Here is a 23,326-nt window from a genome sequence, read left to right on the forward strand (position 1 = left end):
TAAAATAAGGAATTAGAGAGTCGTGGAACCGGCCACCACTAAGGCATGGCTGGCCGGCCAGTGGTCCTGGTTCGGTGGTGCTCTTCCTTATTTTGTATTATTATTTTTCATCTTTGTGTGAGGAAATATGGAGAACCTACGAGTTTTGATCAAACGAGGAAGTTTGCTCAAACAAGGGAGTTTTCATGAGATGAGAAAAATAATAAAATAAGATAAAAAATAAAACATAGGCGTGGGACCGGCCACGATGGCATGACCGGCCGGGCGGTGGGCACGGTTCTGTGTGCGCCTCTCTTTTATTTATTTTTTATTATTTTTCTTTCCTATTTTGCATAGGTTTCCTCGTTCATCAATGCTCGTCTATGTATTTGGGTACTCGCTTACGCATATTTGGGTGCTCGTTCATGCATTATTGTTAAGTACACTCACACCATTTTCTCGAGGCTTACTCGGTGCTGGCCTAAATACCCGAAAAATGAATATCTATTACTAATTCGTGGAATTCAGCTGAGAAAATCCATGAACCGGAGTAATGAGATGAAGTGGATTATTTTATAATATTTCAATCGATGAATGTTGTGTTAGAATTAATCTAGAGTTAATTAGTGTTTGGGTGTAGATTATGGTACTAGTTAGTGTTTGCTCCTAAGTCAACTAACAGTTTTGGTTAAATTAATAGTTATGTTTAAATTTAGTTTGGTAAATCTCAGTAATCGGTCGTTTTTACAACGATTCGTTTGGCAAATATTGTTTTTCATTTTTCCTCCATTTCTCTTGAAAAGAGAACCTTGACCTCATGTGATTAGAACTTGAATATTATCCCCGCCATCTTCATGAGTAACGGCCACTATTCTTATCTCTGTTTATTCAACGCCAACTCATTGTTTTTCCGGATCATAGTAAGTATTGTTTGTCTTCACCATACGGTTCCGGTAAAGGAAAAAACGAGATTCGATGTCTGCTACATATTCATGGACAAAGAAGTAATCAAATATATGTGCCGTCCGCGAAATTGATATGGGAGGAAAAAGATTGATTAGTATGAGTTTGATTAAATTTATTATTGCCTTATTTCTGGATTTCTGATCAACTCTATCTCTATATTTGTTTGCATAAAAATTGATCTCACTAAGTCTTCTGTAGACTACGATTCTCACAAGCCATGCTTCATTCTCATATAGAATTACTATTATTTGTCTTCTTCTTTTCTTCCTAGAATTTAGATATTGGTAATTGAAAAAGCGGGGGTCTAACAACCACACCCAATATTTCGATTAACAATCTATATGGGCTAACTCCAATATACTTTTAAGAGAATCAACTAGACAGTCAGACTCAATCTTAATAAAAGTATACCAAAGAGTTATATCTCTCTTTCTCGGTTCAATACTTACTCAAGCAAATAGAAATCTGCGAGTCTAATTGAATACAAGAGAAATCACTTGAAAGGTACCAAAGACCAATGTACAAGTATCAATCAATTTCAATCAACAACCAAAGGTTGGATTTCCCAATTGATTGATTTAACGCACAACCTGTGATATTTCAATTATATAACAAAATATAATGCGGAAAAGAAATAACACGGACACAATAAGTTTTGTTAACGAGGAAACCGCAGATGCAGAAAAACTCCGGGACCTAGTCCACATTGAACACACATTGTATTAAGCTGCTACAGACACTAGCCTACTACAAACTAACTTCGGTCTGGATTGTAGTTGAACCCCAATCAATCTCACACTGATCCAAGGTACAATTGCGCTCCTTACGTCTCTGATCCCAGCAGTATACTATGCACTTGATTCCCTTAGCTGATCTCACCCACAACTAAGAGTTTCTATGACCCAAAGTCGAAGACTTTAATAAAAAAATGTGTATCATACAGAAAAGTCTACGGTAATAGATAAATCTATCTCCCACAGAAATACCTACGAGTTTTTGTTCCGTCTTTTGATAAATCAAAGTGAACAGGAACCAATTGATAAACCAGACTTATATTCCCGAAGAACAGCTCAGTATTATCAATCACCTCATAATAATATTAATCGACTAGCGAAAGAAGATATTGTGGAATCACAAACGATGAGATGAAGATGTTTTTGAGTTCTTTTATATCTTGCCTATCGGAGAAATCAATCTCAAGACAATATTACGATTGTACTTAGCACGATAGAAACACCAAGATCAGATCACACAACTACAAGAAAAGTAGTATCGGTTTGGCTTCACAATCCCAATGATGTCTTCAAGTTGTTAACCTACAGGGTCTCGGTAGAAACCTAAGATTAAAGGAGAATCAAATCTACCTAATACAACTAGTATCACACAGGAGGTGTGGGGATTAGGTTTCCCAGTTGCTAGAGTTCTCCCTTATATAGTCTTTCAAATCAAGGTTTGTAATCAGTGTTAGCTTAGTATCAAAGCATTTAATATTCACCGTTAGATGAAAATCTGATTAGATTCAAGCTAATATCTTTCAACTGTTAGATCGAAACTTCGCTTGTTACACACAAATGAAATGCACGTTTATTTAGGTTTGTTTAACCGTACCCAAACATGTACATCTAGTTGGTTCAACAGTAGTTAACCAAAAGGTTAGCCATATGAGCACTTTCATCTCAACCATATTCTTCTTTACCATAACTAGTTCAAATGACTCAAATGTACTAGTTAGAGAGTTGTTTAATTGCTTAGATCTTATTGAAGTATACAAGATACAATCGAAGCAAAAACGATTTGATTCACTCGAATTGATTCATGAACTTTATAGACACGATTTGCAAACTTGCATTTCTTGGTTTATATAAGTTTAAGTTCACGCATAATCGTTTTTAGAAAATAACCAACTTAAGTACGCGGAATTAAGTACCCGTAATAAGTTTGTTTTCAGTTCACAAACTCCAGCAGAAATTCTCGGGATGAGAACCTCCGACAGTACGCGGACTTGGTACGCGGACTCTAATCCCGGTTTTCCTGAGCAGCTAAGTACGCATACTTTGGTTCAAGGAATAAGGATTTATACATGTATCAGTTACCACACAATGATTATATCCAACCATGGTTATATAATCTAAACTCTCATTTCAATCATTGAAACATTCTTAGAGGACGTTATATAGTTGTTGTTCACATACTATTTTTCTTCAAAGCAATTTTCAAGTAATTGAAACATAATATGACTTTCGTCACTAGTAAAGATGAACTTGGCCAAAGCGAAATCTTACCAACACATATTTCGAGAAATAGATAAGCAAGATAAACTCGGCTCGAAATAGCAAATGTGTATAATCAAAGTCTATATAGCAAAACGACTTTTGTCTCAAGATAGGAGATGGAGTAGATAGACTTTTGAGTGATAGATAAGTTCAAGTCTCCACATACCTTTCAGTCGATGAAGTTCCACCAGTTCCTTTAGTAGTTCTTCGTCTTTGTATGATGATCGCCATGGAGTCTTGATCTCAACTACACTTTCTATCCTAGTCTGAGACTTAGTTATAAGTAGACTAGAAATCAAGACTTATAGTTTTGGTCACTAACATTGAAAAAGATGCTTGAGATAGCAACGCATGCAAGTTCGGCCGAGCAGTGCTCTAACAGTAATTGAGTAAACTCTTGATATATAATTCAATAAATATCAATACAGTCAGATTCTTTTCTTTGATGAACGGATGACTCATAGATACATAGTCCCAAGTGATTCAATAAATATCAAATCCCCTGTTCTCGGCTCCTCAGTTTTTTGAGATTCAGGAAATTCTTAATCGGAAACAGGTAATAATTAGACCAACAGAAGTTAAAAGACACTAACAGTTTGACCATTTGACCGTTTTGACTAACTGGTCAACGACCCAAACAATATAATAGACAAACTTAGGACCCAAACACTAACTAGTACCATAATCTACGACCCAAAAATTAATTAACTCATTAGTCTATGAATGGTTCTATACTAGCATGCAATATGTCTAGGAGGGTTATGTTTATTCGAGAATCGAGGTATGAGATGGTAGATACATCATACTCAATTAATTATGTATATTCAGGGAACACTGAGACATCCTGAAGACATTAACTCTCTATACTAGCATGCAATATGTCTAGGAGCCTTCCAATCACTCTCGATTTTATACAGAAGTGTTGATGAAATATGTGAAGTATTGAAAGCTCAGTTGAGAGGCTTTAAGGAACACAAATTCATGCACGCTCTAAGAGGTTGTATACTCGGCCAGAGATTGTGAAATGAGCTTTCATGAATCCTAAAATATGAGTTTCACAAACGTGTCCGAAGCCGCGTCAGAAATATGCAAGATCATGATTTTACAGTTTTAGCTTTTGTCGAAAATCGGACATCAACATTAAGTCCCCTGCTTAGTGAGGGACAGTCATGTTCTACAGTAAGCACTGGATGGTGATTTTCCTGATTATAAACGAAATAAGCAATTAAACTTAATCGTAAGAGATATTACCAGAATTCTCGATTTGCTCCAATGATGTCGCGCACGAGCAATAACTTGAATAAAGATTGTGGCGGTATGATAGAGCGTCGTCCAGCGTGCATGGAGAAATGAGGCACCACTGATTTGGGTGGTCGAACATGTAATTTTGGTCGGTTTAGCACTTAGGGTCCGGGATCAAAAAGGACATCCTAGTTTAATTAGGGTTAGAAAATAAAATTGATATAAAAGGAATTGAACCCCCTTATTTTATTTTATTTTGAATTTCTCTTGACCGACCAGTCTTTCACCTTTCTCCATCTTTCTTCACGCCCGAGAAACAGGGAAGAGGAAAAGAATTCGCCGGAATTCGCCCACCGACCGTCGCCGGCGAATTTCCGACCAAGCTTCGGCCTGCGGCACCGACCACGTAAACGTTTTTTTTTTTACGAATATTTGCGATTCATTCATATATATATATATATATATGGGTGTGAGCTTTCACAAGAGATTTTTCTTTTGAAACGAACATTCGTCCTTTAGATTAAGAAACGAACTATACTCCTTAACATAAGAGAGATTTTTTTATTTTTTTTGAATAGACATGGTCTGATTATAGTGAAGGAAATTTTTTCTATGAGCTTTCACAAAAACAAAATTTTATTTCTAATATATGAGCTTTCACAAAAGTAGCATAAACTCTCTTTTCAAAGGTGGACACTCTTCCGAGAGAGAAAAAAGTATTTTTTCCTACGTGACATGTTCACGCCCTAGTGGATGTTCACATGATAAAATTTTACGTGAGTTGTTCACGGTTTTATAAAAAATCATGTTTTGATTTTTGAATAATGAACTTTGCTCATTTTTGCAGTTTGAAGAAACGAGCAAGTCTTTTGACTGTTAGTTATAATCACTACTGTTAGTGAGACTGTAAAAGGTAAGAGTTGGATCGTTACCATTTTTTGTATACGCTGATGTGAGCATCCTGATTATTCCATTATTGCGTGATTTCATTGCTTTGCTGAAATTTGCATCTTGTATGAATGGTACATTGAAGTAGAAGTGTTGTATGAATGTCACAGCTACTTTGCAGAGATGTCAGTTGATAGCGATGATGTTACTTCAATAGATGAATAGGAAGAAGAATCGGTAGTTAAGAACACTCCGAATGTGGATGATGACTTCTTTGCAGTTCAGCGTAGACCCGAAAAGCGTTTCCCAGGTTCTTCATTTCGTCTCCTTATAAACCCCATGGATATTACTCAGATAAAGTTGGTTTCTCCACAAGCAATAATCCAGTTTTGTCTGCAAGGAGGACAATATTCGGTTTTGTCTCAGACTATTGGGTTGTATCATTCATATACCAGGCGAAAAAGAAATTATCAGATTTATATGAAGGGTAAAAAGAAATTATCAGATTATAATTAAAACCAAGATATTTTTGTTGGGCACCGTTTGGCTGTCATAAACAATATTTGGGGTGCCTTAGTAATTTCTTTTTGTTTCATAACTTTCATACCAAAATACGATCGAAGAGAAATCATTCTCTTTTTCTTATTCTTTTTCTCGTATTTATTCTTTCTCCTTGTTCCTCTCCTCTTCTTATCGTCACATGAACTCAGAATTGTTCATGTTGATCTTGATAAAATCTAGTGAAATCATAAATAGAGAAGGGTGTCACTGAGTTCGTAGATTTAATTTGGTTAGCGTTTGTCACTGGTTGAAGTCAAATTGAATCGGAAAGAATCAGAATTATGGTTTTGGAAACAATTAAGAGTTTGTATGAATTGAGCAAGTTATTGAGTTATTGATGGATGCATAAAAAAAGTGGGTGTTACTGAATCGGTATGGTGGCGTTTTCCTAATGAAGAATTGGAAAATTAAGGTTTCCAAAGAAATTCTGAGAAGATTTAGAGCATGAAATTGAGGGTCTAAGGGAGTGATTAGAGGTGGGTTGATTTGAATTAGAGTTTAAGTAGAAGAATAACTTAGAATGATTATTCGAAGCTGTTAACAAAACTAGGTTGGGTTACGCTATTAACAAGATGATGAGGTTTTCTTTAGCGAATCAATGATGAAGATGAGTTTGAGTTCAGTTTCTTGAGCAAAGACATTTTTAGGTAAATGTTTTCCTTAAGGTAATTTAGAAAGTTTTTCATCTACCTTATAGAATTTATGTAGTTGTTAATTGAACTAATAATTGAGATGGATATGATGAGTACGTAAAGAAGCTGAAATTGTAGTTTAGGTTTATATTGAATCACAAGGAATGGAGTTGTAGTTGTAGTTTAGGGTTGTGTTGAAATTCGCGGAAAGAAGAGAAAAGATGATGTGGCCAGGGCCGTCTTATGAAGCAGCCTGAGCGGTGGCCTAGAGCCCCAAATTAATATTTTTTTACTATTGTTAATTTGTGATAGTTAAGAGTGTTAGAAAATTATTTGGACAAATTTATTTACTTCACAAACAAGTTATAAAAAAAAGTAACTAAATATTTATAGCAACTATAACCGTCAATAAATTTTAAATATTTTGAAATCAACAACTGCTTTTCGAGGTATATGCCAAATTATAACCTTATAATCAAAATTTAACCAAAAGAATTGGAAAATTTTGTCTGGCCTTCGACCGCATAACTGGCTTCAAGTTATCATGTTCAAGTAACCCATAAAAAAGCCTCATATTTCGGATTCGCCTAGAGCACCACATACCTATAAGAACAATCCTGGATGTGTTTGTTGAATTTTTGAATGAATTAGAATTCTAGATGTATGTTTAGTATATTGCAGCTGGGAGGAAGGTATAAACTTAGTAATGATGTTGCTGGTGCTACAACTCAAGGCCAAAGTTATAAAGAGAATCATTACAGACATGGGGTTACCTTTGCTATGCGAATATTTTTAGTGATGGGGCTGGTAGTGTTGAGATGTTGATGAATGTTGTCTGGTATCGGAACTACAAGTGAAGAAATGGTGAAACTGTTATAATAGATGTTACGGGGAATAACGATAAATGGATGTTGCAGGTGGTAATGATGTTTTTGGTATTATGATCTCAAGATAGATGTAGACTGAAATGGTAGTGTTGTTAGGGCATGAAAGAGGCCACAATTGTGTATGAATGGGTTGTTGATGAAATACAGGTAAGCTGAACTTGTGATTAAATGATGAAGTTATTTGGAATGTTTGTACCGTTGTTGTATAAGAATTATAACAAGAATTTGTAGGGTTGAAATGGTAAATAAGAAGATAATATGTGAGATGAAATGGAACAGAAGTGAAACTGAAATTTGGTGAGGTTTATGCTAGTATTACTTGTAATACTATCTTGGAGAGGAAAGTTACCTAATTAAACGAAATATCTTGCGTCCGCTAGTTTAAAGTCTTTTGTGGGATCAAGAAGCGTCTAGATAGTACCGTTGGTGGGATACTAGAATCTTCATTGTTATTTTAGTTTTTTATTGTTGGTTTGAATGACTAACAGTTGTTAAACCTTGATTACACCTAGTTTGATTATTCTTGAGAGCCTTCTCTTCCGACATAAGGTTACTCAAACTAGATCAACGTATTAATGGTTGTTCAGATCTGTTTTTAAATCTGACGTTGACTTGTGATCATCCATTGTTAACAGACTCCGTTTTGTGTGTGATCAATCATAAGTTGGAATCAATTTTGGTACAAAAGATGACATTGAAGATTTGAAAACAATAAGATTTCTTATTGCTTTCGTATCTTTGTGATTAATTTCGTTTACAAACTTGATCGTCTGGGATCCGACTAGATCTTATTTATATTTGATGGAAAATTGATTGAGTATCGAATCTGATAGTTAGTATACCTTGATATGGATATATTGGTAGATCTTACACAACAAAGGAGTTTATTAAGTTAAACGGAAGATCCTTTGCTGAACCCAACAGTATAACCTCTGATTTCCTTCTTGAGATTAGAGGAGTGGTTACTAAGCAAATTATTCTTTTACTAATTTAGAAGGCGATCCAAAAGAGTTGAGTGCTTGAAGTCTTCACAATGGCTAAAACAACTTAAGATAGTGGAATCTATCTTAGAATTCGCGTACATTGGCCAGATTGGATGTAGGCGTAGGGATACTAGAAACTAGGTAACTAGGGGCATTTTAATTGGTCTCAACTATATGATAGAAAGAATTGGCGCCGTTCACTAAATTCCGTGGTTAATGAGATTTGTAAATCGGTGGTTCCTGTTTGGAGAAGAATCAACAGAATAGCTAATAGCATAAAAACATATCCCAGTGAAGTATATAGGAAAAACTGATATGCTGCCTTGAAGTGTTCTTTATATAACGGCTTAATTCTTGGAGTATTCAAAACTGGCATAGGTCCCGTGGTTTTTCTGCATTTGCAGTTTCCTCTTTAATAAAATCTCGTTGTATCTTTACTTATACTTTCCGCAATTATAATTATGTTTTAGTTCACTATACGTTAATCCAACACTTAGGTTGATCCCTATAGTTAGGTTCGGTTTCGAACTAATATTATATACCAAGTGTATACCTTGTTATTGTCATCTCCTTGACCGGATTTATCTATATTAGATCACACAAGGTATCAAACTTATACATGAATATCGAAAGATTGTGGTGTACTTTGTACCCTCATTATTTCACCAGTTGTACTGGACTAACCCACTTGCTATCAGAAATTGGGTAGATTAGCCCAACACTTTGCAATTTAAGTATCTCTTTCTTCATAACCTCTATCATAAAGGGGTTAAGCCTACGTTGAGCATAACGTACCGAATTCATGTTGTCTTCCTTTAGAATTCTTATGCATGCACATGGATGGGATAATTCCTTTGATGTATGCAATTATCCACCCAAAGACCGTTTTGTGATCTTTCAAGATTTTAATAAAAGGGTCTTCTTGTACCGGTGTGAGGTTCTTCGTAATGATTACCGGAAGCTCATTTTCATCTCCCAAGAAAGAATATTTCAAATGGTTCAAAAGTTCCTTTAATTCTAGTTTAGGTGCCTGCACAATATATGGTACAAGTAATTCATCATTCACAATTCCTTGGATATTTCAACATCCAAATTGGACAAGCCATGGATGTACAATTGAATGCTCTTTTGTATACCAAGTTCATCCTCATGACTCAATTTCGCTATTTGTTGTGCTAATGAACCAATCACATCAATGAAGCAAACGAAGTGTACATCACTTGGGTAGCGCATGGCTTCAAATATATTGAAGTGTATTATCTCCTTCTCAAATTCCATTATGAGCGTACCACTATCAACATCAATGTTCGTCTTTGTGGTCTTCATAAACGACCTCCAAAAAAGTAGCGAAGCAGAAGAACGATTCTCATTATTGTACATATCCACCACATATAAAATTGAATGTAATAATCTTCGTCGGTATTTCTATAAGTTTGAAGAAAAACTTATTGCAACTGAATTGAAGCAAGAATTGATTCTCAACATAAGAGTTTTTAAGACAAAGAAAATGTGTGTCTCTCGAGAAAAATTCCTAGAATGATTTAGTTGATGCTCTTGATAAGATCAAAATGCTAGAAGAAGAAAATATGCGTTTAAAAGAAAGCTTGAAGCTCAGTTGTGCCTCAGAAAAATTAACCTCGACCAAGTATATATAAATCATCGTGATACACGAAGATTGGGCTATGAAAGATAGACACTCCTAGTACTTGTAAGGTAAAATTTGTCAAGGTTCTTCTCAACGAAAGGCCTCCACTGATGTCAAAATTAAAATACCTCCACTGGGTCAACTGGACCATACTAACTCTAATATATTATTACTGGGTCAACTTGGTCGGGGAAACTATCATTTGGTCCTTTTTTAGGTGGTCCCAAGACTATTTGGTCCAGGGGAAAAGGCGTTTCTTCTTTGGTCCATAATTATTTGAAAATATGAAATGGACGAAAATACCCTTCCATGTTAATTCCTACTTATTTTCTTGTAGCACTTCATTCTGTTTGATGAACTATCACGCTTTTTGTATATTTGAGTTCATTTTGTATCATGAAAACTCTACGCTTCATTATATTCTATGAACTTCATTATACTTCATTATATTCTACAAAAAGTTCGTTATAAAGAAAAAAAAAATCAGAGTTCATTCTTTCAAATGAATAGACAACAAAAACTCAATTATTATGAATAAAACTAAGAGTTCATTCTTTCAAATTAACACCTAATAAAACCTATATGATAACAGAGTTCATTCTTTCAAATGAACACACAACAAAAACTCTACTATTATGAATAAAAACAAGAGTTTGTTATTTCAAATGAACACCTAATAAAACCTATATGAAAATAGAGTTCATTCTTTCAAATGAACAAATAATCAAAGTTCATTATTATATACAAAAAATAGCGTTCATTCGTAAAAATGAATACACAACAAAACCTAAATCATCAAAATCAAATCGAAGAACAAAATAAATGATGAAAACAAACATAGATCTACACGAAATCAGTTTAATCTTTCAAATCAACCTTCGTCATCTCTTCGTAATCTCTTTCATCTTCTTCTATTATTGCAGTAGCAATAATAGAAGAAGAAAACATCATCGTATCGTCTTCATATTCATTGCAAAAGAGAAAAAAAAAAAAGAGAAACAAAGTAGATCTGAAAACTAAAGAAGAGAGAGAAAGTAAGTCCTGAAAATGATTATCTTCTCTCTTAATAATTGAATATATACGGTCCGAAAAAGGTATTTCTGCCACTACAAAACGACAATTACATTATCCATGACGTCATCCCGCGTGGGTATTGTCCATACTAGAACCAAACAATAATTTTTAGGACCAAATACTAATATATATTTCATAAAAGGACCAAACAGGCAGTTGACTAGGTCAACAGGACCAAACTCACTCTATTATATTATTTTTAGGACTATATGATAGTTTGTACTTATATCAAGCTCTAAAGAATGCACGTGCACATCCAGGTAATAATAAAAGTCACTTTTCTCATGCTACTAACCACTTATTTTGTTGTGGGAAGATATATGGGTCACTTATAATAGGATGTAAATTTCGTAAAAGAGATGAACCAAAGATCTCATCTCTAATATTACCAAGTCAGCCAACTAAGAGAAACGTCAGAGAGGAAACTTAGCTGGAAAAAAGAATCTAAAAACTTCATAAAGATGAATGCAACACTTCAGATGATATTGCAGAATAAATCATATTTTTCTAGTTTTTTATGCAAAAGATAGACATTCATTCTCGTTTCTTCTGTTTTTATATACATATCGATGATCTAAAAATCACTCATAAAGTCTCCAAAAATCTTTAAGGTTATCTATTGACTAAACCTATGAGATTATGAATGAGTATGAGATTTTTGTGTTATAGATGGCAAATATTTTCCGGTATAATATTTAATTAGGTGTAAACTTTCTTGTTACTGTACAAGAAGTGCATGTTAACCACCAATTGCGGCGAATTTATTTAGTATTTATAATTTCTTTGTATTGATTATTTAAAGTGACTTGCTTCATTTATGGATGATTCGTCATTTTATAAAAGAAAAAAAAATTTAATAATATTCTGGATTGCAGTAATCATCGATGTTTTTGTTTGAAAATGGAAGAAAAACTGGAAAGAAGAGAAGAAGAATCCGTTGTTGAGGAGGTAGGAAATGAAACGGAACCGGGAGAATTAGATTTTAATCTTAAAAATTAATGAATAAGGTAAATTGATAGTATTAATTGGAGGATAAATTGGCAATTTCATCTAAATTAGACACCCTTATCCTCGTTTTAGTTGGGAACAAACTTTGTGTAGGCGTGAAATAATTTCTCCGAACCCTAAACTAGCCAGTTTATATAGAATGATGGCCAATGTTTGTCGGACAATATTTTATTTGCACCAGCACTGTTAACCACCAATTACAGCTAATCTATTCGAATAGACACTTGCCTAGAGCTCAATCAAAAATTTAAAAAGTTTTAAGTCGACCAACTCCTCCGGCATATAAGTTTTTGCGGTGCTTTGTAATTAATTTACGGACAAATATCTTGAAAAAGCTCTGGGAGATGGGCATTCGTAAGCTTAGTCCTCTTGCTGATATTGCATGGTTTCTTCTTGGCCTTTGGTTTGGGGTTCAAACCATGAACTTGGGCCATCGCCCTCCTCCTCACAGTGTCGGTTTTAGGCTTCATCCCGTTTCCCCGAAGATACCTCTCAATATCAATCATATCCCGTGGAAGCTCTTCCGCACGAAATAGTTGCTTAAGTTCATCGTCCACTTTAATGTTTATCCTGGGATCATTCGGATATGCAACATCTTCTCGACAGTCAGAATTAGATAGCCACCAAACAACACCAGAAGCCTTCAAAGCCTGCAAATCTTCCATGACAAGTCGGTATGCATCTTTTAATTCATTAATTGCAATTCCTTCAGGATTCTTGCGAATCAACTGGAGCAGTTCTGTTTTGTTATTGATATCATGCTTGGGCTTGTACGAGAAGCGCTTCCCATCATACTTCACTTTAACATTATGTGTCAAACTATTGAATACAACCTTGTTTTTGATTGCATCAACATAACATGCATCTTCTATTTGTTCTGCCGTAAAGTCTTTCCTTGTCTCACGCAAAAGGTCTATAACACGTTTCACCTGAGCCCCTGGTTCACTGTTCTTAATACTATGGATAAGCTGATACTTCTGTGTGTTTTCTGAAAATTTAGTTGTAGGAAATTTGGCAGCAATCGGAGATGATGTTGTCATCGGTACTGTAGGTGGTGCAGCTCTGGATGTTCCTGCTCGAACGTTGTTGATACTGGAGAGGGTTGATAAGCATTTCTCTTGTTGTTGGTTGAAATTTGTTAGGCTTTTCTGCAAGGCCATCATCTCGGAAAAAAGAGGGGAACGGCGGAACTTGATCAGAAAGACGCCTCTTGTCTATACCCCTAACCTAATATTTATAGGCAAAAATTGCCTTCGCTTGCTTGCTATCCAAGTAACCCCAATTTTGGAAACTTCCATTCTACCCGATTGGGCTCGCGAGCCCTACACACAGGTTTGTTAGCGGTCCAACTAGAAGGCCGGAACATAAATTTGAAAGACTTCTAAATAGGAGATGCATAATATTAGTCGCTAGACTAAGACAACAAACATACTACTACATTTAGCATTACAATTGTTTGTGAGATTTGTTACACTCGGAATGATTACATTACAAGGAACATACAATTCTGTGTTTATGAATCATAAACACACAAAAAAAAACATTCTACTTCACATAAAATACAACATTAGGAGGAGAAAAAATTTATAGTGGTAATAATTACGTGGACGAATTGATAGAAGGAAATAATCAGGGAAGCAAATTTGTGAAGCCCTCCAGAGGAAATAATCAGGGACGCAAATTTGTGAAAGTCTCTCGCCTGCGTCAACGGACAGCAGTAGGTGATCGTGGATAACCATGAGGTTTATTAGCACCAGGACCACCATAAGCTGGATGAAGAGGTGAACGATTATGAGAGTAGTGTTGACCTGGACGGCGTGTAGGCTGTGGAGGATTGGCAGGCCGATAAGACTCCTTGGGAATGAACTTGATGGCTTGAATGTGTTCTAAAGATTCCACAACTTCTTTCATCCCAGGTCGATTCTTAGGTTCTGGAGCAAGACATTTTAGACTGAGTTGAGCTGCCAGTGCTGCACCTTTAGAAGGATATTGACCTTCTAATCGTTGGTCCATTATCCTAACAAGCTTTCTTCGATCGGACAGAGATGGTTTTAACCAATCCACCAAGTTATGCTGCCCACTTGGTCGGTTTGCATCAAGTGCTCTTAAACCTGTCAGCATTTCTAGTAATACAACTCCAAATCCGTATACATCACTCTTCACATACAAATGACCTGTTTAACATAGATGAATATTCAGTTTCAACAGTCACATGCACCAGAGGGGGTAAAATGTGAGTAGTCTTGAGAATCATACAAGGGACTTTAATATTTACCTGTGGCGACATACTCAGGAGCTGCATAGCCGTATGTGCCCATGACCCTAGTTGTCACGTGTGAATCACCAGCCAAAGGACCATTTTTAGCCAACCCAAAGTCGGATAACTTTGCATTGAAATGCTGCAAGTAGAAGGACAACCAAGTTTAGTGACATTATTGACTGTTGAGTTCATCTCATATTTTTGCTATAGATAAGACACACGTTTTCCATGAAAAATATATTACCCCGTCCAATAGGATATTTGAAGCCTTGAAGTCCCTGTAAATGATTTTCTTTTCAGACGAGTGTAAGAATGCAAGACCTTTAGCAGCACCCATAGCTATCTTGAGTCTTATGCTCCATGAAAGTGGTTGTACAGTTGAAATCATCCCTACAGACAAGAAGCAATGTCTATATTCAATATAATATCCCAAAAGAGATTCAGATATTTTATGAGCAGAAAGTTGTCATTTGAGTGGGCAAGTTTTATGTGTATATAACGTTAGCATGATGCCATTCTCTAATACTACTAATAAGACTACCACAGTAGTATTCGTCGCTTTCTAAATTTCTTATTATTTACACTCTTACTTCGGAACAGGTGGTTTTCCAAACTTCCTTTTTGCATGAATTCGTAAACGAGTAACAGCTCTTTATCCTCCCAGCAATACCCGAGAAGCTTCACCAAGTTAGGATGATAAAGCCTTCCCAAGAAGTTCACCTCGGACTGCACCAAACAAATAGAGATTAAAATAACTTATACCAACCATCATTAAACCCATTAAATAGCTTTAAAAAAGTCAAAAGCAAAATAATGGTCGAGGGAGAGAGAGAGAGAATGCATAGCAATGAAAAATGAAAAGACTTGGTAAAGTATGACAAAATAATATTTTAGCCAGTACAAGGTTAACACTAACTCCTTTTCACCATACCATAAACCTCAAAGAAGGATGCTACAAGATATTCACAGTTTCTTCCATTTCCGCAGCTTAACACCAGCTCTATCAATTATTAGTCTTCTAAGCTGATCTGATGTGAGGGCAAAAATGTCTTCCTCACACGAAAAAGACTAGATCCTAGAAATTGCTTTCCAAATGAACACAATTCTACACTTTTTCAACTGTCATCGGAGTGTATTGCCTTCAGAATATGTGCTTTCTAGGAAACACACTTTAACAATGTCGAACACCCAATGCCTCACATCAGATTTAAGAACTCAATAGTCATATAATTATATAAGCTAGAACCCTTAATATTTCATAGCATTCATCAGAGGACCACTATTCCCCAAGTTCAGGTCATAGATCTTGTGGCACATAACAAATTCCACGCGAAGCATGATATGCCAACCAGAATAAGGAAACATTGAGCTTACTAAAGAACTGATTTAGCTTGGTAATTAAGATCATTATTGAACCGTAAATTCATTGACTCCAATCAAAATGGCTAGTTTTCTAGATAGGTTTTCCTATTGAAAATACTAACACAATCTAAGATCATTTCGGTTATAACAACAAAGGTTCATCCCACCAACCACAATAATTAAACATATATAGACAAACAAGAATTTACAAAGCTAACTCCACTAAGACAGCATACTAAGCAAATTGGCAAAAGTTTTGAAGAATACATGGAAATTCTAAGGACCAAAAAAGGATCAAGAAGAACCACACCGAAACAACATAAAACAAGGATAAGACATGCATGCAATGAATAAATCAGGAATCTTACCTAAAACAATATACAGGCAAATTGATAAGAAGGCGAAAATGGAAAGCATCTTTTACACCAAAAATGGACTTACCTGCCATTCTTCAAATCCTTGCATACTTTCTGAATTCAGTTTCTTAACAGCAACAATCATTCCACTACCAATTTTAGAAGGAGCATGAGTTTTCTCATCAAGATAACCCTTAAAAACCTTCCCAAAACCTCCTTCACCTAAAACAGTATCAGGTTTGAAATTCCTAGTGGCTGCTTTCAATTCAGCAAAAGTAAATACTTTAAGGCCTGGGATTGGTAAGATTTGGCCATCTGGGAAAACTTCTTCTAAACTTCCACTTGCTGAATATTTACTGTTTCCACCAGTACTCTCAGAAAACCCATTTTCATTACTATTGTTCTTTGATGTTCCTGTTCAAATCAAAATAAAAATCAAGATTTTGTCGCCAATAACATAGGGGTTTTGTAATTTATGAAAAAACCCATGTTTGAAAGTACAGAATTAGTAGTTTTTCATGGGAAAAAAAAAACTTCTAAGATCCAAAAATGAACATAAGAATTAGTGAAAATTTAGTACCTGTTGTTGTTGAAATTCCAGTAGAACTTGGACTTCTATTAACAACAGGAGATCCCATACAATTCCCCATACTTTTGAAGAAACCCTTTCAATTTACTTCACTCAATTTCTCAAGTAGTTAAGATTTAGAGCAATCAAAACACATACTAGTATTCTTGTTTCCTTGTAAGTTCCGAGAAGAAACAAAACCGTAGAAAAACTTAAAGAGAAAATAAAAGGAGTGAAAAGAGTCTAAATTTTCCTCATTTATGGCCACTCTTAATGAAGACTTTTCTTCGTAAGTCTTCCTTTTCCTTCTTTTCCCTGCAAATTTTCTCTTGTCAAATTCTTCTCTTTGAAAACAATAATATTATTATTATTAAATGACAGAAAGGAAAACAAAGACCGAGATAAGCCGAGTAATACTTTCCTGCATCTTGGACTGCGGATCACTCTATTTAAATCGAAAATGTTAACCGGGGGGCAAAACAAAGGATATCGGACAAACGCGGGAACAGTGACCCACTGATTCTTTACGAACCGCTTAAATGAACTAGGAAAAAACCGTCCTTCATACGGGGGTGGGTTATTTTCGCCGCGGCTACAATGTGGTCCGGTCACATCTATTTTATGCGCGGCCCTTCTTCATTTTCTGTCACCTGTTTAATTTAAAAATCTATCCTCTCCAAATCTCCGTAATTGTTTCACTTTTTGAGAAAAAACGGTAAATTATAGAAAGAAAAACAGTTAGGTAATAAAACTGTTTTCCAAACTTTTTCTTACTTTATACGACGTGTCATCATTTAAAGAAGGACCACATACTTGAAGTATGTGGTCCGACCACATGGTAGCCGCACCGGGTTATTTTTTGACTCCACCATTTAAAAATTTGTAAGGGTACAGTTTTAACCTAGTCTAGTGTCACACCTTCAAATGTTTCAAGCAATTTTTCGCGAAGGTATAACCCTGCAATACAGTGGTTCAGTGATCTCTTATCACCCACTCGTATTTCAGCCATATAAGTTTGCACATGTGCAGACAGTCAACTTCACTAAGTTATGCAACAGAAGACTTTACTTAGATTTTCTCTACCAGCAATGTAACACATACTACAACACGTATTATCGAATCAACAGAATGCCAAGAAACAAAATGTATAAGCCAACAAACTTTCTTTTATTATCTCAAGGGGAAGATACAAAAATCGTCCAACCAATTGACTTACAAGCTTATTCTCTAAGCCTAGCACAAAATTTGCTCTCTACTGCAATGTGGTTCCTCAACACTTGAACAACTCTCATCTGCAAGGGTTCTCTGGCTATTTATAATGCCAAGAACCAGGGCCAATCAGTATGCAACTCTGTTGGACGCCCTATGAACATCCATCTGTCCATAGGCAGTTCCCTAACCGCCACAATTCACTTTTTAACTGCTAACTTTAGTGCTGGCGTGTAGAATGACACCACACTTGTCTCAAATGGTTAGGTTATGCCAAACTCGGTTATAAAACCACTTAATAACGTCTCTAACTTGCTATTTCACTTTGGCATGTGTGTGATGCACGCACACTCGCAACTGACAGCTTGAACTCAAATCTGACAATCATTATGCTGCACTGAACTTTGGCTCGTGCCAATGTTCGACCATGATTGTGCTTTACTCACTCTTGGCCTACGCTAAGTACCCGGCAATGGTTGCGCTTCATTCAACTTGCACTTCTTCCAAGTACCTGGAAATCCCGATCATGCACTTAGCTTATTTGGATGCCAACACCCAAATATCGTGCCAACTGAGTCTTGACTTGCTTAGTTCAACTTCATGCTTCATGTGCATCACTTGCATCCTTATTGGCGAGAAATAATCACCAATGGCGCATTTGGCAACGCCATTGTTGCATATGCATTGTCCAAGCCTTGTCCAATGCTTTGAACTATGCCAAAGTCATCTCATGACTTTGCATCTCATCCTTTACTCTTTCCTTGAGCTGGCCTAACTCTGTATATGGATATACAACATTATCGCGTCGTATTGCATTTGCTAGGTAACCTTTCTTGTCTCAGTCATGTTGGCGCTACATCGTCGGACTGTGCAACTCCATCTGCAAGGCTACAACTTCAGTGTTGCACAATGATTGTGTGGCACTGTTGGGCCATGTCATATCTAGTTAGAGCGGTTAATCAAGAATTTTTGATACAGAAGGAGAGAAAGGTTAAAGAAAAAAACATGGCGTTCATCCATGGCTTTCCACAAAAGCATCTTCTGCTAATCTACTATGGGGAAGAGATCCACCTCCTTTCCCGCATTTGTCACATCATATTAGTCTTGCGTCTAGTCGGGTCGATTTTAATTGGATCTTAAAAATAACTTTCGGAATAAATACTTTCATGAATTTTGAATGCCAGCGGGGTTAAATTCTTTGAGGGATTATCAATCGGAGAATTATTTTTCCTTCTAGGCATAGAGTTTGGTAACTCCATGCAGGGTCATGCTTAAACCAAGTCGTTTGGTGCAGGTTCGTAAGATTTAAAACCTGCCACACATCATCGTGTAATAGGGACTTATTATTATGGTTATGAAGAGACTAAAACATTAAATGATTACGCGTTGAATGCAAAACAACATGAAAATTTAGACCCAAAACGTAAAAGATAAAACAAAAATTCATCATACTATAGGAAAATGTGCAGTGATTTTGCGCTAAATCATAGGAGTGCTCAACGGTTAATCCTAATTTTCAAGCGTGGAACCATTTGTCTCTTTTCCAGATTCACAATTTTTTTTTATATTTATGAGGAATGAAGGTATGAACATGGGGTTTATCCACGGTTTTTGGCTTGTGAACCTTGTGAAAGTCATTCATAATAGTTAGTCTTATAGCATCCACAATGAGTTGCGATGGATAAGTTAACATGGTACATTTGCTAAATTGATATCTATAACGGATAATGTAATTGTTTCCAACAAAATTAAGAAGGTGAAACAAAGGCATCAAGGTTAACAGGAAAAGTTGATCATCAAGCATGGAGGTACACACAGATTCAAGGCGCTACAAATGTATCGTGGCTCACTTCCACATGAGTTATTTCTGCATGCCTCAAAATGTAATGAATCGATTGAATGAGGTCAAAAGACAATATGACTAGATAAGCATAATCATGAAAGTCAATTATGTAAGTCTTGGACTTCTTTATGCGTTTTCAAGAGACTTGGAGTTTTGGTATTGAAGAACCTTCATTTATTTATCCTAGTAATTACCTCAAAACTGGCTTGCCAAATGTTATCTGAGCCAAATACAGTTTGGGCTGAAGTTCTCAAGGCACATCACGTCTACAATCAAGGTTGTCTATCTGGAACCAACAAGCACCATATCACTTGAATTTGCGAAGCAATTTTCGAGGCTCGGAGATCATAAAGAAACATTATACTTCGAATCTTTAAAATGGGGTATTTATTAACACTTGTAGCCATCAATGGCTTACTCCTACATCCTTCACATCATCAATACATCTGAAGAAGCTTCTCAACGTCATATGTTATTTACTTTCGCTAATAATCGATGGGATCTCTTACAACTTCAACAATATTTTAGTTATTTTTAAGTCCAACATATTCCTACAATCAGGTTGTTTCATAGCATTGCGAACTTTCTTCAAATATCTCAGGTCAATTTTCAGTAAGTTTTACATATAAACACAGGGACGAAGGGACATTAGGACAAGTGGAATTTGCCGACCGCACTTGATTTTGAGATTTAGCTAAATTAGGCTTAGTGTTTTGTGAATTACATGTCTTGGGGTGGGGGGGGGGGGGGGGGGGGGGGGGGGGGGTAAATGCGAATGATAAGTTAAAACTTTATTCTTAATATGGGCAAACTTATAAACTTGATTGATAAAAATAAATGTATGATTTATATACGAGAAACGATGTAAATTGTTTTCTCTTTTAATTAAAATATTTTATATCTTTGTTTTTACTCAAGAAAATGATTATAACCAGTTAGAATGCAAAAAAAAAAAAACGGACGGCCTTTGGCCGCCTAACTGCCAGTATGTGCAGACTTTTAGGATACGAACTTGCCCCTACTTGAGAAAAATTCTGACTACGTTACTATATAAGCAACTCATTCAGAAAAGGAAAAATAGCATCATGTAGGAAAATAATACATGAAAATAAAAAATAAGAGAAAAGTTTCGTTGCATGTGGATACTTCAATGCCTTGTGGAATAGTATAATTAAGAACGTTATTTTAAAAGCAATTTTTAATATTATAGTTATTGTAATGTCAAAATATACATCGGTAAAGATATATGGTTTTCATAATTGGTGGGTATCATAATAAATCTTAAACGAGGAGTGCTTAAGACTCTATAAACTCAGTATTGATAAGCAAGCAAGTACAAAATAGATGGTATAAAAATCGATGTAAAAAACGAGATAGATTTCGAATCATTCAAGTGTTTATGAATGTAATATAAATGAAGAAATTGAATGCATGTTGCTTAGTATAAGGTTTTCATGGTTCAGTATAGAAGAAAAACATCCCTCCAAAGGTAAGCTTTTTCTTATGAGAAGTCTCTTATAATTCTTTGTCAAATCTGGAGGTGTTGAGAAATAGAGGAATAAATATAACAAGTATTAGTTTGTAACACCCCCTCAACCACGGCCGACGATATTTCCCCACGTTTTGGACTCCCACACGGGTAGGTGATTTTGTTCCCGGGGTTTTTTAGGACCCCAAAAGGCCTCGTCAACATGGAGAATCCGAGATTCACCTTATTAACCCATTCTCTGGATGCTTCATGGGCGATATATAAGACTATTTCATCCACACCCCCAAGATAGTCGTCCTCGGCTCTGATACCAAGTATGTAACACCCTCTCAACCACGACTGACGATATTTCTCACCCTTTGGACACCCAGATGGGTAGGTGGTTTTGTTCCTGGGACTTTTTAGGACCCCAAAAGGTTTATCAACATGGAGAAATCGCAATGCACCTTATCAGCCAAGGATTTGGACGCTTCCTAAGTGATACGGGACTATTTCACCCACACACCCAAGAGAGCCGTCCTCGGTTCTGATACAAAATTCGTAACACCTTCTAGACCACCATGGACGTTATTCCCCATCCTTTTGACACCCATATGTATATGTAAGTTTGTTCCTAGGGAATCTGAGGTGCACCTTATTTCCTACCCTTTCTCACCCTTTAGGACCCCAAAAGGCCTCATCAACATGGAGAATCCGAGATGCACCCAGGCTCTGGACGGGTTCTGAGCGATGCGGGACTTCACTTCTCCCAACTAGCGAGTGACACAGCGGAGCACTGTTTATCCAATGTAAGTATGCTTTTGTATGTAGTATCACCGTAATTTATAAAGGCGTTTCGAATATCATGAGTGATTGCTTCAACCGTTTCCTTACAATTTTTATGGTTTTTGGGCCATATGGTTTCCAGCTCCATATGTTATTACGTGGATGCTATGAAAACAAATATTCAATAGAGTTTTTGGCGGTAGACACAAGCCTTCCTTTGAGGTTATTGTAAATTAATAAACCATTATATTATAGAGCTAGAATGATGAGACGTCTTGAAATATCCCGATGTGTTAATTTTGTTTAATTGGTAAAAAAAAGTTACGTATTTAATTATCATGTAAAGAAATTCTAACACGGAGCAGCCTTTAGTCTTTTGATTTGAGAAGTTTTTTTTCTTTTTCTTTTAAATCAACAATAAAACTCTTTCGCTTCCAACAAATAAATAAATAATAATAATACTAAAAATAAAAACTTAATCAAGATTACAGCCTTTGTGTTGGCTCCTAGATAATATAGGTTCAAGCTTTGGCACATCCCCGGAGCTTATAAACAGCAGTAATTCATGTGAAACATTTCTCGTAAAATCATAAATGTGCCTTCTTTGATGTTTAAACATTCTCCTCCTAACTCTCATATGCGCCATATGTGTGGTATCTACCAAGAAAATTTGTACATTTTTTTCTCCAATATACATATGCATGATCTATCTGGTTTGCTATATTTAGATTTATTTAGTTGGAAACATCTACTTCCAGTCACAAAATTACAATAATAGTTTCCTGTTTGGCTCAACTCGAACAACATACTCTCGTTTACTCAAGCTTCAATTGAACTTCCAATTTGGTGGCAATGATCAACAATCTATAATACAAAACAGAATGGGTTTATGATCTTGGACGGTCGGATAACATTTTGAGAGACAAACGTTGCATCCGACCATCCCAGTCTCATCTCAACGAAAGACATCCGACGGCCGTCGTTTCTGTAACCCCTCTCATTATGAATCAAAATTTAGTAATATTTAATTATTGCATAAACTCTTAACTCAAGATATTCAAAGAAACACTAAATTAAATCATAATATATCATACATGCATTAATTGGATTTAGTGATGGCATGATGAATCTAATAGGAAATGAGATTTATTTGTTTATTTCTATTCATAACTCATAAGTGAGATATACATATACACTATTACTTAATTAGTGTTTTCGTTTTTGGATAATGTATATGAATAATTTTACGATGTATTTATAGACATTATTTTCGCTTAAAAAGAAATACTGTAGAAAACTATCTTGCAAAGGAACACGATTTTTCAGTCCGGGAAAA

General features: G+C 35.8%; 2 protein-coding genes across 2 annotated transcripts; both read right to left on the bottom strand.

Annotated features, from left to right (window-relative positions):
• Positions 1–12,449: 12,449 nt before the first annotated feature.
• Positions 12,450–13,298, bottom strand: LOC113291596. Its single transcript, XM_026541115.1, has one exon. The coding sequence runs from the start codon at positions 13,296–13,298 to the stop codon at positions 12,450–12,452; it is 849 nt and encodes a 282-aa protein (XP_026396900.1).
• Positions 13,299–13,553: 255 nt separating this feature from the next.
• Positions 13,554–17,082, bottom strand: LOC113289601 (probable serine/threonine-protein kinase PIX13). Its single transcript, XM_026538909.1, has 6 exons — positions 16,697–17,082; positions 16,202–16,530; positions 14,989–15,124; positions 14,643–14,788; positions 14,414–14,537; positions 13,554–14,312 (listed from the first exon to the last, which is right to left on the bottom strand). Exons 1-6 carry the CDS (start codon positions 16,764–16,766, stop codon positions 13,843–13,845), a joined length of 1,275 nt encoding a protein of 424 aa, XP_026394694.1. The 5' UTR covers positions 16,767–17,082; the 3' UTR covers positions 13,554–13,842.
• Positions 17,083–23,326: the final 6,244 nt, after the last annotated feature.

Source organism: Papaver somniferum, chromosome 6 (assembly GCF_003573695.1).
Source record: "Papaver somniferum cultivar HN1 chromosome 6, ASM357369v1, whole genome shotgun sequence".
In the NCBI taxonomy this organism is placed as follows: Eukaryota; Viridiplantae; Streptophyta; class Magnoliopsida; order Ranunculales; family Papaveraceae; genus Papaver; species Papaver somniferum.